The 18,824-nt window shown below is 42.9% G+C and overlaps 1 protein-coding gene across 2 annotated transcripts in view; it reads right to left on the bottom strand.

The window, feature by feature from the left end:
• The window catches only part of CTNNBL1 (catenin beta like 1), a 180,390-nt gene extending 162,364 nt beyond the window's left edge, over positions 1 to 18,026 (bottom strand). The window contains exon 1 of one of the 2 annotated variants that reach the window (XM_002830285.4): positions 17,830 to 18,026. In XM_002830285.4, coding sequence (XP_002830331.1) covers positions 17,830 to 17,859 — 30 coding nt within the window. In that variant the 5' untranslated portion in view covers positions 17,860 to 18,026. The remainder of the gene's footprint in view (positions 1 to 17,829) is intronic. The other variant, XM_054541781.1, reaches the window with a different exon arrangement.
• Between the last annotated feature and the right edge of the window lie 798 nt (positions 18,027 to 18,824).

The following is an 18,824-nucleotide window of genomic DNA, read 5'->3' as shown; positions in this document are numbered from 1 at the left end:
CCCAACCATGCAGAGCCCTTAATAATAGACTCTGGGTTGGGAGCCACAGAGCACATGTACATACCAAGCCTAAAGAAACTGGTGTGTGTGTTGGAGAGGAGAGGAAAGGAGAGGTAGGATATGACAGAGAGCCAAGATTCAGGCACAAGACAAGAAGTGAGCAGAGGCATAAACTGCTGAAGAACAAGCATACAGGGTCTCAGGTGATCGATACAATGAGATTTCACAGGCCTGTGGGTGTGTGTATTTGGATATAAGGCTGACTAAAAGATACAGGGTTAAGGCAATCAGACAGGTAAATGGCTACCCTCCAGAAAGATAAACAATCATGAAAGAAAGGAGCACCCCACAGAAGGCCAGGTTAAGCCCCTATTTGTGAGTGGTAGTTTCTCTTGAAAGACTCATGATTAGTGGACAACAGTAATTGCTCAGATGTTCTCTAGTTCCCAGGATGGCAGTGGCGGGGGGCGGGGGGGGGGGGCGGGCAAAGAGATGCTAGAGGAAAAGCTACACGGAAAATAAAGACTACTCAGGCTAAAATGATTTCTAGTATCTCACAGACTTCGGAATCTAGCAACAGAGCTCTAAAAAGTTTTGCAGTTCATCCAAAAATGACCAAGAATACTAATGCTTCATTCATACAACAACCTCAACTTTTCAAAACACCATTAAAAGCATAGGCAAAAGAGGCCTTAGAGGTTAGACATCATATCAAACAAACAATAACACTATGGAGTGACAGCTGACACCAAGGAAAAGAATGCAAACTACACAAAGTAGGCACAAGAACTCAAAATCCCTACTATTCCACAGTGCAGGAGTAAAAGCTTTCCACACTTCAAAAGGTCATGAGAGAATTCAGGCACAACTAACATGTATTCATAATGATGCTGCTGAGATCACAGTGTGTCCTACTGAGAAAGGCAAGAATGTTTATGTTTTAGAAAGATCTCCATACAAAATGATGAAAAATAAATGTTTTGGACATGGAAAAGAGGAAGCATCATCATGGACACAGCACTGACCCCCATTTTGTCACCAAGTCCTTGGGGTCCTAAAGTTATTTCCCTCTCTGGGCTCTCTGGTTTACCCATGTGTACAAAGAAGAAGCTGGAATAGATCGTCTCACCACTTAAAAGCTTCAGTTACCTGGAAAGTCTGTTTCCGAAGGGCATCACATTTTCCAAAGACACCAGAGAAACAAGAAGTTAGTACAATTCAATACAACCTGTGCCACCTTTTTTTAAAAAAGGAATCTCATTATGGGTTTCTTTCAGCTACAGCCCTCAATCAATCGCAATGTCTTTTTCGTGTCCTCCTTTATTGCCGAGTTTCACTACTCTGTTAGTCCTTCGGCATCTCTACCTTCCTTTGCCCAACAGAGGTACTCCTGGCCAGAGCCCCCATTCCGTGTTTCAGCTTCTCTGTGAATAACTATGCAAGCTTGAGATGCTCAAAAGTTTCCCCCATCATTAATCCTATTATGGAAGCATTGATGTTGAGAGCAGACTGCTAAAAGATAACATGACAAACTATAGCTACAATTTGTTTCTTTTTATGCAAAGCTGCAAAGAAAATCACATTCCAACATTATATACCAGCAGAGGACTGATGTGCTGCCAATGTTTAACTCTATCAATGATCCCAAAAGAAATTTTAAACTGAGATGCTCTTAACTGGAAATAGGGGATTCAAATAAGGAAATGTCATCAACCCTCAATTTTATGTATTAACAGAATGAGCACATGAATAACGCCAAACATGAAGGTAGAATCTGCACTAAAAATAATAATGCCAACAAAACTGTTCAATAATCAATCATGCCTGCTTTCAGAATAAAGTCAGATATATTCAGAAAGAAGCATCATGATACTCTGCTTGGTTTCAACTCCTTTTTTTTTGTTTGTTTGTTTTTTTTAGACAGAGTCTCGCTCTGTTGCCAGGCTGGAGTGCAGTGGCGCGATCTCGGCTCACTGCAACCTCCACCTCCCAGGTTCAAGCAGTTCTCCTGCCTCAGCCTCCTGAGTAGCTGAGACTACAGGTGCATGCTACCACGTCCAGCTAATTTTTGTATTTTCAGTAGAGACGGGGTTTCACCATGTTGGCCAGGATGGTCTCGATCCCTTGACCTCATAATCCACCCACCTCAGCCTCCCAAAGTGCTGGGATTACAGGTGTAAGCCACCGCGCCCGGCCAGTTTCGACTCCTTAGTTCATGACTCTAGATACTGCTGGGTAGCTGTTGAAAGGAAGTCCAAAGAGCCAGTGCACATAATCTGCTTACAAGCAGCTGATAATCCAAAGTGAGTTAAAAGATAGAAAGGCACTGCAGTAGTCTCACTAGATCCTTCACTGAACTCCAGGATGAAGAAAAGCTAATTTCCATTTACCAACCCACAATGGAGCTGGAATTCTAAAGTTTAGACTAAAGCATTTTCAGATCATTCACTGCTGGAATTCTATGGAAAAGAAACTAGTTCTAAACTACAAGCATACCTCATTTTTTTCCCCCTTTGCAGATACTGTGTTTTTTACAAATTGAAGATTTATAGAAACCTCACATCAAGAAAGTCTATCAGCCGGGCACGGTGGCTCACACCTGTAATCCCAACACTTTGGGAGGCTGAGGCGGGCAGATCACTCGAGCCCAAGAGTTTGAGACCAGACTAGGCAACATGCCAAAACCCCATCTCTACAAAAAACCACAAAAATTAGCTGGGCATGGTGGCACACACCTGTAGTCCCAGCTACTCTGGGATTGCTCGAGCCCATGAGGTCAAGGCTGCAGTGAGCCATGATCCTGCTGCTGCACTGCAGCCTGGGCAATAGAGCAAGACTCTGTTTCCAAAAAAAAAAAGAAAAAGAAAGTCTATCGCTGCCATTTTTCCAAAATCATGTGTTCACTTCATGTCTGTGTCACATTTTGATAATTATTGCAATGTTTCAAACTTTTTCATTATTATCATATCTGCTATGGTAATCTGTGATGGGTGATCTTTAATATTACTACTTGGTTTTCAGGCACTACAAACATGCCCATGTGAGACAGCGAAATTAATGAATAAATGTGTGCGTTCTGAGTGCCTCAACCAGCCTTTCCTCTTTCTCTCTCTCTCCCCTCAGGTCTCCCTGTTCTCTGAGACACAACAATACTGCAATTAAGTAAGTAATAACCCTACAATGGCCCTAAGTGTTCAAGTGAAAGAAAGAGTCTCACATCTCTCACTTTAAATCAAAAGCTATACATGATTAAGCTTTAGTGAGGAAAGGTTGTTGAAAGCGGCAATGGGCGCCACACCGTCTGGGAAGTGAGGAGGGCCTCTGCCTGGCCACCCCGTCTGGGAGGTGAGGAGCGCCTCTGCCCGGCCGCCCAGTCTGGGAAGTGAGGAGCGCCTCTGCCCGGCTGCCCTGTCTGGGAGGTGAGGAGCGCCTCTGCCTGGTCGCCACCCCGTCTGGGAGGAAGTGAGGAGCGCCTCTGCCCGGTCGCCCCGTCTGGGAAGTGAGGAGCGCCTCTGCCCGGCCACCCCGCCTGGGAAGTGAGGAGCGCCTCTGCCTGGCCGCCACCCCGTCTGGGAGGAAGTGAGGAGCACCTCTGCCCGGCCGCCCCGTCTGGGAAGTGAGGAGCGCCTCTGCCTGGCCACCCCGTCTGGGAGGTGAGGAGCGCCTCTGCCCGGCCGCCCAGTCTGGGAAGTGAGGAGCGCCTCTGCCCGGCCGCCCTGTCTGGGAAGTGAGGAGCGCCTCTGCCTGGCCGCCACCCCGTCTGGGAGGAAGTGAGGCGCGCCTCTGCCTGGCTGCCCCATCTGGGAAGTGAGGAGCGCCTCTGCCCAGCCGCCACATCGTCTGGGAAGTGAGGAGCGCCTCTGCCTGGCCACCCCGTCTGGGAGGTGAGGAGCGCCTCTGCCTGGCCGCCCAGTCTGGGAAGTGAGGAGCGCCTCTGCCCGGCTGCCCTGTCTGGGAGGTGAGGAGCGCCTCTGCCTGGCCGCCACTCCGTCTGGGAGGAAGTGAGGAGCGCCTCTGCCCGGCCGCCCCGTCTGGGAGAACAAGATCTCACTATGTTGCCCAGATTCGTCTCGGACTCCCCAGCCAAGCAATTTGCTGCCTCCGCCTTCCAGAGTGTTGGGACTACAGGTGTGAGCCTATAGAAATAAAGACCTCACCCAGTCCTTTTTTTTTTTTTTCGACTCACAAGTGCTTGATGTTCCTTCTTATTGTCAAATTATATTCCATTGTATAGATATACCACATTTTATATATCCATTCACCGGTAATGCAACTGAGTTTTTTCCACTTTTTTGGCTATTCTGAATAAAGCTGCTATGAATGTTTGTGTACAAAAAAAAAAAAAAAAAAAAAAAAAGAAAGAAAGCGGCAATAGGCCGAAACGAGGCCTGTTATACCAGACAGAAAAGTGTGAATGCAAAGGAAAAGCTCTTGAAGGATATTAAAAGTGCTACTCCAGTAAACATATGAACAGTAAAAGAGCTAAAGAGTCTTACTGCTTATATGGAGAAAGTCTTAGTGCTCTGGACAGAAGATCAAACCAGTCACAACATTCTCTTGAGCCAAGCCTAATCTAGAGCAAGGCCCTCTCTTCAGTTCTATGAAGGCTAAGAGAGGTGAGGAAGCTGCACATGAAGTTTGAAGCTAGCAGAGGCTTATTCATAAGGCTTAAGGAAGGAAGCCACTTCCATAACATGAAAGCGCAAGGTGAACCCAGAAGTGCTGATGCAGAAGCTGCAGCAAGTTAATCAGAAGAATTAGCTAAGATCATTGATGAAGGTGGCTACACTAAACAACAGATTTTCAATGTAGACAAAACAGCCTTCTGTTGGAAGAAGAGGCTGTCTCTGATTTTCACAGCTAGAGAGAAGTCAATGCCTGGCCTCAAAGCTTCAAAGGACAGGCTGATGCTCTTGTTAGGGGCTAATGCAGCAGGTGACTTTTAAATTGAAGCCAATGCTCATTTAGCATTTTGAAATCCTAGGGCCCTCGGGAATTATGCTAAATCTACCCTGCCTGTGTTCTAGAAATGGAATAACAAAGCCTGGATGACAGCATATCTGTTTACAGCATTGTTTACTGAATATTTTAAGCCCACTGTTAAGACCTACTGCTCAGAAAAAAAAAAAAAAAATTCTTCCAAAATATTACTGTTCATTGCCAATGCATCTGGTCACCCAAGAGCTCTGATGGAGATGTACAAGGAGATGAATGTTAATTATATGCCTGCACACACAGCATCCATTCTGCAGCCCATGGATCAAAGAGTAATTTCAACTTTCAAGTATTATTATTTAATATTTAAGAAATGCATTCGTAAGTCTATAGCTGCCATGGATAGTGATTCTTCTGATGGATCTGGGCAAAATAAATTGAAAACTTTCTGGAAAAGATTTATCATTCTAGATGCCATCAAGAACATTCATGATTCATGGGAGGAGGACAATATATTAACATTAACAGGAGTTTAGAAGAAGTTGATTCCACTCCTCATGGATGTCTTTGAGGGGTTCAAGATTTCAGTGGAAAAACTAACTGCAGATGTGGTGGAAACAGTAAGATAACTAGAATTCGAAGCAGAGCCTGAAGATGTGACTGAATTGCTGCAATCTCATGATCAGACTTGAATGGAATGTTTCCTAAGGATGAGCAAAGAAAGTGGCTTCTAGAGATAAACTCTGCTCCTAGTGAAGATGCTGTGGACATTGCTGAAATGACAACAAAGGATTTAGAATATCACATGAACTTAGATGATAAACTGGCAGCACAGTTTAAGAGAACAGACTCTAATTCTGAAAAAAGTTCTACTGTGGGTAAAACGCTATGAAACAGCACAGCTTGCTACAGAGAAATTTTGCATGAAAGGAAGAGCCAACAAATGGAGCAGACTTCATCGTTGTCTTAAGAAATTGCCACAGCCACCCCAACCTTCAGCAAACACCACCCTAATCAGTCAGCAGCCAGCAAAAGGAGGCAAGACCCTCCATCCACCAGCAAAAAGATAACTTGCTGAAGGCTCAGATGTTGATTAGTAGTTTTTAACAACAAAGCATTTTAAATTAAAGTATGTACATTGTTTAGACATAATACTATTGCACACTTATTAGGCTGCAGTATAGTATAAACAGAACTTTAATATGCACTGGGAAACCAAAAAATTCGTATGACTTGCTTTACTGGAGTGGTTTGGAACCAAATCCTTAATATCTCCAAGGGATGCCAATACTCAGCTGAAATACTAAAGAGCTAAATGGCTGACCTTGGAGAAGGTAAAAGCAGTATCAGAATTCTTACTACATCTTCTCCTGATTCCAATTTCTCTACAGCTACACAAGACTCAGACCAAACCCAACCACTTCCTTTAGGACACTAAGGGGAAAAAAAGACAAAGGAAGGAGTAATTTGTAAATGAGATTCTTGGCGCTAGAAAACAGGAAAACTGAGATATCTTAGTAATATTAAAGAGACCGGGGGAAAATAATTACTGTGGTGATGACATAATTCTTGATACTAATGACTGCTAACTGTGGTGGAATAAGATTGTATTTTAACCTACTGTGAACATTTCTATACAGTGGCATGTGTGGGTAACAAACTGTTCTCATTTCTTTTTATAGGATTCTGAACCTTAATCTCCAAGGGACCAATGACCTTGGGAATACTGAGGCAGTTTTGTAGAATTAAAAAAAATTTTTTTTTTGCCATGTTGCTGTAGCATGTGTGTTGTTAGTAATGAGATAAATAATGAAAATTAATGGGTAACACTTACTGGACACTCACTATGTGTCAGGCACTGTTACTACTTAGCACTATCCAAATTGCCTCATTTAATCCTTTATTTTTAAGAAAGATAGTAAAGCAGAAATTTTTTCAAAGAAGGTTGGGCAGAGATAGACGCTATTATACAATCTCTATTTTAAAGATGAAGACCTGAGGCTTAAAGAGGTTAATTAACGGACCCAAGGTCACATAGCTAGCAAGCAGCAGAGCTGAGATTCCAATGCAGGCCGTCTGACCCAGAGTTCATGTTCATGCACTACGCTAAACATTAAGGGATGCCTAACAGGCTTTGAAGTATTTTCTCCGACAGTGCTGACAAGCTATTGTGAACCATCCACATTCTCCAATGAAGTCATTTTTATATAGGAAAACTTCTCTAATCGGTTAAACCTTATAAATTAAATCCCTCAATTTAAACAATGACAGCTACTGAGAGACTGCAGAAAGGCATGGCTGTCTTCATCAAATTCACCTTCAAAACTAGCAAAACAACTTAGTAAGAAGACCTGTCTCCAAGGAAGCTGAACTAGGTAGGACTGAAGTCTATGACTGAAGAACAGTGTTCTCTTGTTGGCCTCTGTTGGATCTCACCATGCCAATATGAGATCCACAATGATAAAAGTAAGACCACCCAGGAGGCTACTGATTTGACAAAGTCTTCTCTTCTTTTTTTGAGACAGGATCTAGCTCTGTCACCCAGGCTGGAGTGCAGTGGTGTGATCACCACTCATTGCAACATCAATCTCCTGGTCTCAAGCAATTCTCCCACTTCAGCTTCCCCAGTAGCTGGGATTATAAGCACACAACTCCAAGCCCAGCTAATTTTTTTTTTTTTAGAGATGAGGTCTCACTGTGTTGCCCAGGCTGGTCTCAAACTCCTGAGCTCAAGAGATCCTCCCACCTCAGCCTCCCAAAGTGCTGGGATTACAGGTGTGATCCACTACACCCTGTCAACAAAGTTTTAAGAGTCTAAACTAAGGTGGTGGTGGTTGGAACAGAAAGGAAGGGATGGAGAGAAAACTCCTGAAGGCATAGCACTCCCTCCATAAAGCCTTTCCCAACTTCCCAGCAGTAGAGCTGCTTGTGTCTTTGTGCCACCACATCTTGTTCATAGCACCATAAGAGCCCTGACAGCACTGACACTCTGTACTTGGATTTCATATCTGGGGTATACCCCCATTAGACTGCAAGCTCCAGAAGAGCAAAAACTGTGAGTTAATCATTTTCATATCCTAACACCTTCTTTACTCTGAGAGAGAGGCAGGCTCTGTGCTCATGAGCCTGTACAACCCATGAAGAAAAGAACCACGGCCGGGCATGGTGGCTCATGCCTGTAATCCCAGCACTTTGGGAGGTTGAGGCAGGCAGATCAGCTGAGGCCGGAAGTTTGAGACCAACCTGACCAACATGGAGAAACCGCGTCTCTATTAAAAATACAAAATTAGCCAGGCGTGGTGGCGCACGCCTGTAATCCCAGTGATTCGGGAGGCTGAGGCAGGAGAATCGCTTGAACCCAGGAGGCAGAGGTTGCAGTGAGCCGAGATCGTGCCATTGCACTGGGCAACAAGAGCGAAACTCTGTCTCAAAAAAAAAAAAAAAAAAAAGTAAAGAACCTTGTCTTTCATCTTTGAGCCCTTTCATCTTTGAGAAACAGCTCCAAGGTTCCTTTCAAGTCTGCTGAACATCAACACCCCTGACTAAAATGCAAAGCTGGCCATGGGGATAGGCAGGGGAGGAAGCAGAGAATTATGTGATATCCGAACATCTGGCCAGAATGTTCAGTACACACATGAAACGTTAATCAGGGACAGTGAACTAAGAGCTGTCTGCAAAAAGATGCTGAAAGGAAAAGAATGAATGAGTTCTTCTAAAATGACGAAGAAGAGGGTTACAGAGTCAAATTCTAGTTAAGATTCCAGAATAATGAGGCCCAAGAAAATCTTTGGCAAAAGACAGCACTGACAAGTTCAAGAATGTAGGTTTTGGACATTCTACAAAATAGCTGACCAGTACTCTTCAACATGAAAGATAAGGGAAGACTAAGGAAATATGACAAACATCATGTGGGATCCTGGATAGAAACCTGGAACAGAAAAATGACCAGACATCTCTGATGGCATCTGAATTAAGTGTGCAGTTTAGTTACTAGTATTACACGAATGTTAATTCCCTAGTTTTGATCTTTACATAATGGTTATATAAGATGTTAGCTTTAGGGGAAGCTGGATGAGGAATATATGGAAACTCTACTATTTTTATAATTTTTTCTAAGTTTAAAATTCAAAATAAGAAGTTAAAAAGCAAAGAATATGTTTTGTAGCAAGAGTGGCAAACTATGATAATAAAGAAGAGGAAAATGATTAAGCAACTGAAGTATCAGGTGTGAACCCAATTTTCTTGAAGTCTGACATGAAAGCACAGAGATGTAGGCCAACAAACTAACAAGATAGTAGAGCAAGAGCTTTCCAGAAGGGGAAACAACCAGGGCATATACAAAGGCATGTCCCAGTTCTTTCAATCATTAAACAACCATGTATTAGACATTAACTACAGTTGAGATGCTCTCCTAGGTGCTGGTCCTTGCCTCTAAGTCTATAGTTCAGTAAAGAATGTGTGTAAGGAGGCATATAAATAGAATGTGTTTTGTAAGTGTGAGAAGAATGGGCCAGAAGAAAGAGATGATGAGAAGAATGCAAAGGGAAGAAGTGAACTTAAGGAAAAAAATCACTCATGAGATGAAAGAGAAAGTCTGAAATGTTATCAATGAGAATAGCTCTGTATCTGTTCTGGTCCTTTTTATCTGTTATAGTCACACTTCCAACAAAAAGTAACTTCAAAATGTACTAAACTGACATGCAAAAAGAGCCTATATAAAATGACTTCATGATTAGAATCATATTCTTAGGGCTACTGGGATGAGGCCTTCACAGAACGAAGGATGTATCTGAGCACCAGTTTTCAGATTTTCAGTAATGTTTCTTATACACACAACAACAACAACAAAAAACCCATAAAACAGAAGAACTCAATTACGAAATTACAACTACTACCTTATGAGGCACATAATAATACAAATGATAAACTCACACAAGAAAAAAAATAATGCTTATTAAAGCAACCTTGAACTAGTCTTTTATATACCTACTAGATTAGTGGAAAAAATAAATTATGAACTAGTACTATCAAGATTGTAATAAAACTGGGGCCAGCCACAGTGGCTCACGCTTATAATCCCAGCACTTTGGGAGACTGAGGCAGGAGGATAGCTCAAGTCCAAGAGTTCAAGACCAGCCTGGACAACACACGGAGACCCTGATTCTATTTTTTAAAAAAAGATTGTAATAAAATTGGAACACACACAAACAGTATACTGTCAGCACTGTAAAACAACCAATGATTCATTCCACGTGAGTATGATGTATTACACCACACATCTACAGCTGAGATGACCCCCATCGTCTCCGACCACTCCTGCTTTTTACCCATTGCTGCATTTACCCAGTGCTCTGAACATTTCACTCCCCTGCTTTTGCTCTTAATAATCCCAGTCAAGAATCACTGTCCCCAGTGTCCTTTACCACCCACAGAATCCTTACCCATTCATCAAGGCTAGGATTCCAGTGTCATCTCCCTTTTCTTCAATGACCAAACCAAATCCATCCCCATCGATATATCCCCTTTCCATATCCAATCGTTCCTTCCATTGTGCTCCCATAATACTTTTATTCATACAGTTAGTCTTCTAAATGTCTGTCTCGCTCCTTACATTATGAATTCTTCTTTAATGTCCATGGTCCATGTCATAATAATTTTAGTGCATGCAATACTTGGCACAGGAGAGGGCACATGGTAATTACTAATGACAGATGGGAAGGAACAAAATGCTACATGAACAAAGCACTTCACTACAATGTTATCTCCAAGAACAAAAACCGGAAAACCACCTAATGTCCAATTATAGAAGAACAATTTAGGGAAAATGGTCTATCACTCAAGCAAAAAGTATGCAAATATTCAAAATAACATGAAGGAGATGTAGAAACACAGAAAAATATTCCTGGCAATGTTAAATTAAAAACATAGAACATAAAATAGTATATATGCAATGGTTCCGGCCTCACAAAACACGTAAGGACTGTGGGAACAGAAAAATATTGATTGAATTAGGATAATAGTTTTCCTCTTCTGAAGTATTTTCTTTAATACTATTTCTATCACTTTATTATCATTTAATATTTCAAAAGAAAAAACTAAGAGGGGGAAAGGCGCAAGTTTAGATATTTCTGTAAGCCCCTGCAATCCAAGAGATATGCTAAGATATTACCGTTAGAGGACAAGAGGAGTGGGTGTCTGCAATATCACCAAAACCAAGGGTCCCTGACCCCAATTTGCCTCAAAAAGAATACCTCTCATGTCACAAGCCATACTAAATGTGAATTCTTTATTGGAAAACTTCAGAGGTATGAACATTTTCCAGACATCTGTGGAATTTTAGATTTAATGAAAGTGCCCTGGAGTTCATATACGCGCCTATGCCAGCAGAAACTTCTCAGCCAAGGCACTGCTGGGCACACTTCTTGATGAGATATCTAAGCCTGAAGGCATCAAAAAAGTACATTTCCATATTGGGAACATAACTGGTTTCCTCTTGAAGACTTTTTCCACCACCTCCTGCCCATACTGTAATTCTCCTGTCTTCTCAAATGAATAGTTAACATATGTCAAGGATATACGGCATATACTGAGGCACTTAGTGCCTATCTCTATTACTTGTAGAAGAACCAATCTCAGCAGAAAATTGGAATCTTCCCACCAAGTTGCCCCAAAAATGAAATGTAGTAAGCACCCAAAAAATGTTAAATACTTTTAATAAACATTTCTTGACACTGCATGATATTTTTCCTGGCTTAGTCTCTGAATTTTAGAAACGGCATCCATCTTAGTCTCTGAGTTTTGGAAATGAAAAGAACCAGAAGTCATATCGCTCAGTCTCCTCATTTTACAAGCGACTGAAAAAAAATGATGTATAGAAAGGGAAAGTGACTTGTCCTGAGTCACCCAGATAAGTAATGATAAAAGTGGGATTAAAATCCAAATCTCCCAGATTCTCAGCCCCACTCAGTCTACCACGAAGCATTTTTATCCCTTGAAATCTCTGGAGCCCCGGTCTAAATAATTAGCACCACAGAATTTTAAAGCTAGAAGGAGCCTCAGAGAAAGTCGTGTACTTAATCCCCTCATTAGGCATATGAGGAAACTGAGGCCCAGGAAGATTAAGTGATTTGCTCTCAATATCTTGAATGGCAGGGAAAAAGTACAACTGAAGCTCAAAAATCTGCAAACCAATGCCCACAAGAGGGGAGGAGAATGTCTCAGCTGGGGAAAATTTTTCAAGGAAGGTAGATCATTTTAGACCAGAGGATCACAAAGTACAGCATCAGCATCATGTGGGATCTGGTTAGAAATGCAGAATCTGAAGTCCCACAGGAGACTGAATCAAACTCTAGGGATGGGGATGTTCAAATCAGACAATTTTGTTCCCTTATGTCCCCGAGAAGCAAACTTCAGTGGTCGTACTCAGTCTACTTTGTAAATGATAACTATAAGCAAAGGCTCATAAGATGTATGTATTCTTCGACATGTGGACTATACTTCAACTTTAAAAAGTTTTCAAATCTGAAAACAAAATGGTAAACTACCTCTGAGTGTTCAGCTGGTTTCAGTTCTGGCCCTGCTTCTTACTGGTTGTCTGGCTTTCAGTAGGCAGCTTGACCGCCCTAGGTTGAGTTTCCTTTCCTATAATACAGGCATGCTGCCGACCTCAGAGGGCATGTTGAGAATTAAATGTGATAACTTGTCTGAAAACACTTTGGTTCTGCATCTGGCATATAGCAGGCAGGCAGTACAGCACAGTGGTTAGGAACTCCAACTATGAAGTAAGACTGCCCGGGTACCCTGGCCTTGCCTCTACCTGGCTAGATGCCTTAAGGTAGGTGCTCTTTTTTGTACCTCAGTTTCCTTATCTGTACAACAGGGATTAACAACAGTGCCTTCCTCATAGGGTTGTTATGAAGATTTAGATAGATCATGCTGGTTAGTAAAGCATCTTTCATGTCTATAAAATGTTACTGTTTTCAAGGAGTTTTTTTGTTTGTTTGTTTTTTGTTTTTGAGACAGGGTCTCGCTCTGTCACCCAGGCTAGAGCACAGTGGCACGATCTTGGCTCAGTGTAACTTCTGCTTCCCAGGCTCAAGTAATCCTCCCTCCTCAGCCTCCTAAGTAGCTGGGACCACAGACACACAACACCATGCCCAGCTGATTTCTACACTTTTTGTAGAGACAGGTTTTCACCATGTTGCCCAGGCTGGTCTGGAACTCCTGGACTCAAGCGATCCGCCTGTCTCGGCCTCCCAAAGTGCTGGGATTACAGGGGTGAACAACCACGCTTGGCCTCAAAGAACTTTTGCATCCATAAACTTATGACTTTCTGCAAGAGGATGGGTGCAACTGATTATGAACTACATTCCAACCTTTACCATCTTTTAGGAACAGGAAGAGTGGACATGGATCTTACAAAAAGAAAACTGAATGAACAGAACACAAGGGGAATGTACAGAGCTGGAAATAAGGAGACCAGGATTCTGAGATAAGGGCCAGGTGGTGTAAGGAAGCCAGGGCCTGAATAAGGTCCTGAGGTGGATTTTGGGACCGGTGCTGCTTTCCAAGCCTTAGACCATGATTCTGAATTTGGGTTCTGAAACTTAGCCTTGAATTGAGGATATTTCACTGAGCAAAAGCCTAGAGCTGGTTTTTGGTGCCTAACGGGTGGGCCTCTCACCTCCCAAATGGTTCTGGCCGGCCAATTAGCCAAAGTGGGGAACCTGTGATGGGGAAGGACATGCTCCTGGCTGGCCAGCTGGACATGAGCATGCCCGCCCTAGGCTGGCGAGATCAAAGTGCTCTCCAGTAGCAGACTTAGGAGGTTTCAGCCCTGTTACCCGGTTCAGTTCAGTGTTGTCAACCTGAATTAAATGAGTTCTACTATTGTAGTTCCTTATTGTGCAACCAACATATTTGCATTTTAAAACTCTTAGGATGAACCCTCAGATACAATAGAAAATGTAAAGGCCAAGATCCAGGATAAGGAAGGCAAGTAATATTTTGTAGTTCAGGAAAATTAGCCTGTGGCAACCCCAATCTACCTGTAGGCGCTAGGCATATTTGCTCTTGGTGAGGGGGAAAGGGGTCAGATTGACAAAGTGAAATACTTTTGGAATAACACAATAAACAAATGTTTATGATCACGAAGCAAAGCTACCTAGATTGGAATCCTTGAGGTACATTTCACTTGTGTGAATCTGGACACGTTTTTTATTCTCTATACCTATTGCCTCATCTTTAAAATGAAGGTTCCTATATTAACATATTAAGTACTGCCATTAAGATTGAATGTGGTAAGATGTGTAAACATTAAAAAATAATAATAAGGAGACCAGGATTCTAGTTTCAACTCTGGCCACCACCTTGGCACACAACCTCAAGTGAGTCACTTTATCAGACTAAGGTTCACTTTTCATCCGTGAACAAGTGGGTTGAATGAAGGTATCTACCGTATCTCTCAAAACTCAAGGTCTTTATCATGGCCCACAAGGAAGGCCTACATAGTCTTGTCACGTGCCTACATCTTCAGCTTTGTCACTTACCATTCCCCTGATCACTTCCCCTGTTTCAGCTACATAGATCCTCTTTCTGGTCCCCTATGAGGCTGCACCAGCTTCTACCAATAGCCTATGTCCATACTTGCTGTTCTCGCTGCCTCCATCATTCTGCCCCCTTTACATGACTGGCTCCCTCTCAACCTTCAGTCCTTTAATGCCCATTCCTCTGTGTCGTTCCTCGACCACATTACATAAAGTAAAAGGTCCTGTCCCCAACTCCCAGGGGTTATTTTCTACAGGAGTGTTGTCCAATAAAAATACAACAAAAGCCACAAAACACCAAACTTTACATTTTCTTTTTTTTTTTTTTTTTTCTTTGAGAGAGAGTTTCGCTCTTGTTGCCCAGGCTGGAGTGCAATGGGACGATCTCAGCTCACTGCAACCTCTACCTCCCAGGTTCAAGCAATTCTCCTGCCTCAGCCTCCCAAGTAGCTGGGATTACAGGCATGTACCACCATGCCTGGCTAATTTTTTATATATTTAGTAGAGAGGGGGTTTCTTCATGTTGGTCAGGCTGGTCTCAAACTCCCAACCTCAGGTGACCCACCCGCCTCGGCCTCCCAAAGTGCTGGGATTACAGGCATGAGCTACCGCACCCAGCCCACTTTACATTTTCTAGTAGCCACATTTTAAAAGTTTTTTAAAAAAGCAACATTAATTTTAATAATATATTTTCTTTAATCCAATATATCCTAAGTGTTATCATTTATTCAACATGTAATCAGCATAAAAGTTAAGATACTGCACATTATTTTCACGTGGCCGGGGCGGTGGCTCATGCCTGTAATCACAGCACTTCGAGAGGCCAAGGCTGGTGGATCACCTGAGGTTGGGAGTCAAGACCAGCCTGACCAACATGGAGAAACCCCATCCCTACTAAAAATACAAAATTAGCCAGGCGTGGTGGTGCATGCCTGTAATCCCAGCTACTCAGGAGGCTGAGGCAGGAGAATCACTTGAACCCAAGAGGCAGAGGTTGCAGTCAGCTGAGATCACACCATTGCACTCCAGCCTGGGCAACAAGAGCGAAACTCCACCTCAAAAAAAAAAAAAAAAAAAGATATTGTACATTATTTTCATACTAAATCTTTGAAATCCAGTGTGTATTTTGCACATGTAGCAGATCTAAATTCGAAACTAGTCACATTTTAAGTGTTCAATAATCACATGTGCCTAGTGGCTACTATACAAAGCAGTGCAATTTTATAGCATACTCTGCTATATTCCCTTCCTAGCACTTACCACAACCTGAATGCATTGTTTATTTATTATCTTGTAACTTCCCACCAGATGCTCCACAAAGGCAAGAATCTTGTCTTGTATACCCAGTGGATAGACTGCCTTGCACACAGTAGGTGTTCAATATATATTTGTTGAGCAAATGAATGAAACTTTTCTAGCTTTAATGGGCTAGCCATTCTAGAAATTCCAAGCCGGCATACAATCACTGATTTAATAACTTGCCTATTTCCCTTCGTCTTTCACTATCAATTAAACTGTCTTTAAAAGAAAAATCTCTTGGCTATATAGCTCCCCATTGCTGAATTGTTCTTTCCCATGATGTCTTAAGTGTCCAGGGTCAATTTCTTGTACGTTGGCTGAGGGAGTGGTATGAAAATAACTGCTAATATTTACTGAATGTTTACTCTTTGGCAAGCATTGTCTAAGGACTTTACATTTCTCAACAGCTTCACAACAGCACTGTGAGGCAGCTACCGTCACTGTCCCCCATTTACAGATGAGGAAACCAAGGCACAGAGAAATTAAGTATTTTGTTCAAGGCTACAGCAGCCAGTTAGTAGCAAAACAGAGACTGCCAGCAACCTAGGGGTCCAGACTCATGGCTCTTAATCACCTATTCTTGACTGCAGGGTTGTCTAACAAAAATATAAGCTGAACTGTATATGTTATTTCGAATTTTCTAGTAAACACATTAAAATGTCAAGAGGAGCAGTTAAAATTGGTTTTAAACATATTTTATTGGCTGGGTGTGGTGTGTGGTGACTCATACCTGTAATCCCAGCACTTTGGGAGGCCAAGTGGGAAGACTGCTTGAGGCTAGGAGTTTGAGACCATCTTGAGCAACATAGAAAGACCCTGTCTCTACAAAAAATTTAAAAATCAGCCAAGCATAGTGATACCTGCCTGCAGTCCTAGCTACTTGGGAGGATACCTTAGACCTAGGAGTTTAAGGCTACTGTGAGCAATGATTGTGCCACTGCACTCCAGCCTGGGTGACAGAGCAAGATCCTGTCTCTAAATAACAATAAAATAAAATTTTAAAAATTAATTAAGTATATTTTATTTCACCCATTATCCAAAATATGATCATTTAATCAATATGACCAATAACCAATGTAATTGATATAATCAGTACGATCATGTAATCAACATAAAAATTTCACTCTTTCCATACTAGTCTCCAACCCAAATGTGACTTTATACTTACAGTACTTCTCAATTCAGACTAGTCACATTTCAAGCAATCAACAGCCTATGTGGCTAGTGGCTACGACATTCGGCAGTGCAGCTCTACTGCCCCTCACAATCACCCTCCTATGGAATCAAAGCGGGGGAAAAACTTTGGGGTGGAAGTCAGTACGCCTGAGCTCAAATTCCAGCTCCTTGTTTCTGAGTGACTTTGGACAAGCCCTTTCTGCTCTCTAGGTCCCATACAGTTTCCCCATAAGTATCCTAGGCAAGGGGGACCCTGAGCAAGATTCCTAGAAACTCATTCCATGCTAGAATTCCCAACATCTCCTGCAAATCGCAGTAAACACAAGCACAGCTTTCCACACTTTAAAACCAGCTTTCATACACATCAGTTGGTACAGTCCTCAAACAACCCTACTAAGGCAGTTATTAGTGTCTCCACCATATAGATACAAAAACTTGGTTCAAAGAGCGGGGTAATGACTTGTCCAAAAGCCACATAGCCAGTCAGTGGAGAAGCTGGAGATCAAATCCAAGTGAGATCAGTTGCACTCCCACCGCCACCACCACCATCACCTCAACGACTGGGGGGACATGAGAGCTGAGAGGACATGGTTGTGAAAAAAAGGATAGTCAGGGGTTTCAGAGGAGTTTCAGGGAACCAGACCCCAGGGTGAGGAAGAGGAGGTGAAGAGCTCAGGTCTTGAGAAGGGATGAATCGAAAGGGCCCAGGAGGGCTTCGGAGAGGAAAGTAAAACGAGGGGCTGAGACCCTGTGTGGCATGAGAAGTTAGAGGGCCCGGGAGTGAGGCGACAGGAGGTGAGATGAAAGGGCTCTGGCTCCTGCGACCCCTGCCCAGGTGAGAACGCGGTCGCTCGGCCCTCCCTGCCCCTCATACCTGGTAGCTCAGAAGTTCGCCCACGTCCATGGTAGCCGGCCCAGCAAATACTCCAGTTCCCTGCACTCACGCCCAGACAGTGGGCCCGTCAGCCGCGGCTCCAGCCACACTGCCGTAAAGTGCGGAGAGCGGGGCAGCAGAGCCAATAGGGCAAAAGTGCGAGCGACAAGCGAGCCGGCCACACCGCGGTAAAAGGAAGTGCCGCCGTAAAGCGCGCTGCATTTGGAACAGAGTTGCTTCCGCCCGGAGCCTGAGGGGGCGGGGAAAGGGGGCGGAGACTTAGAGGAGGGGTGGGAGGGGAGAGCAGAGACCAGAAGAAACCAAACTTGATTGCGCGCCTCCAGTGTCCAGGGCGGAGTGCCGGGTGCTGCGTGTGCGCTCTCACGAGCTTCCAGTGATTTATCCTCATTTCACAGAAAAGGAAACTGACGCTCCCAACTGCACCATCCAATACTTTACTCACTAGCCACATATGGCTACTGAGCGCTTGAGATATGGCTACTCCAAAGTGAGATGTGCCATAAATGTAAATAAAATACACACCAGATTTCTACGACTTACATTGATTACAGGTTGAAATGATATTTTGGATATAGTGGGTCAAATTCATATATTATAAAATGAATTTTACCTGTTTCTCTTTACTTCTTAAATGTGGTTAGTAGTAAATTTTAAATTACACATGTGGCTCTCATTTGTGGTTCCCATTAATTTCTATCAGATAGTGCTGGCTCAAAAAGTGACTTGTCCCAAGGCTGTACAACTATTATTGGCTGAGAAACTGTTGGTGATCACATGTCACTCTCTAGGCTTGTGTCTGTTCATCTATGCGAAGTCTAACGGTCACTAGATGATCCCGTTGCTACCCAGGTGATCTAAAAAGTTTTCTGGAAGAGAAAGTTGCCCATAATTGGAAGAGAATCATTCAGAGTGCATCTAATCTTAAACAAGATCAGAATGCACCTGGGACTTAAGGCTCCATCTTCAAAGGAAAT

The sequence above is a fragment of the Pongo abelii genome, chromosome 21 (genome assembly GCF_028885655.2).
Source record: "Pongo abelii isolate AG06213 chromosome 21, NHGRI_mPonAbe1-v2.0_pri, whole genome shotgun sequence".
In the NCBI taxonomy this organism is placed as follows: domain Eukaryota; kingdom Metazoa; phylum Chordata; class Mammalia; order Primates; family Hominidae; genus Pongo; species Pongo abelii.
This window is presented reverse-complemented; position numbering and strand designations above follow the sequence as displayed.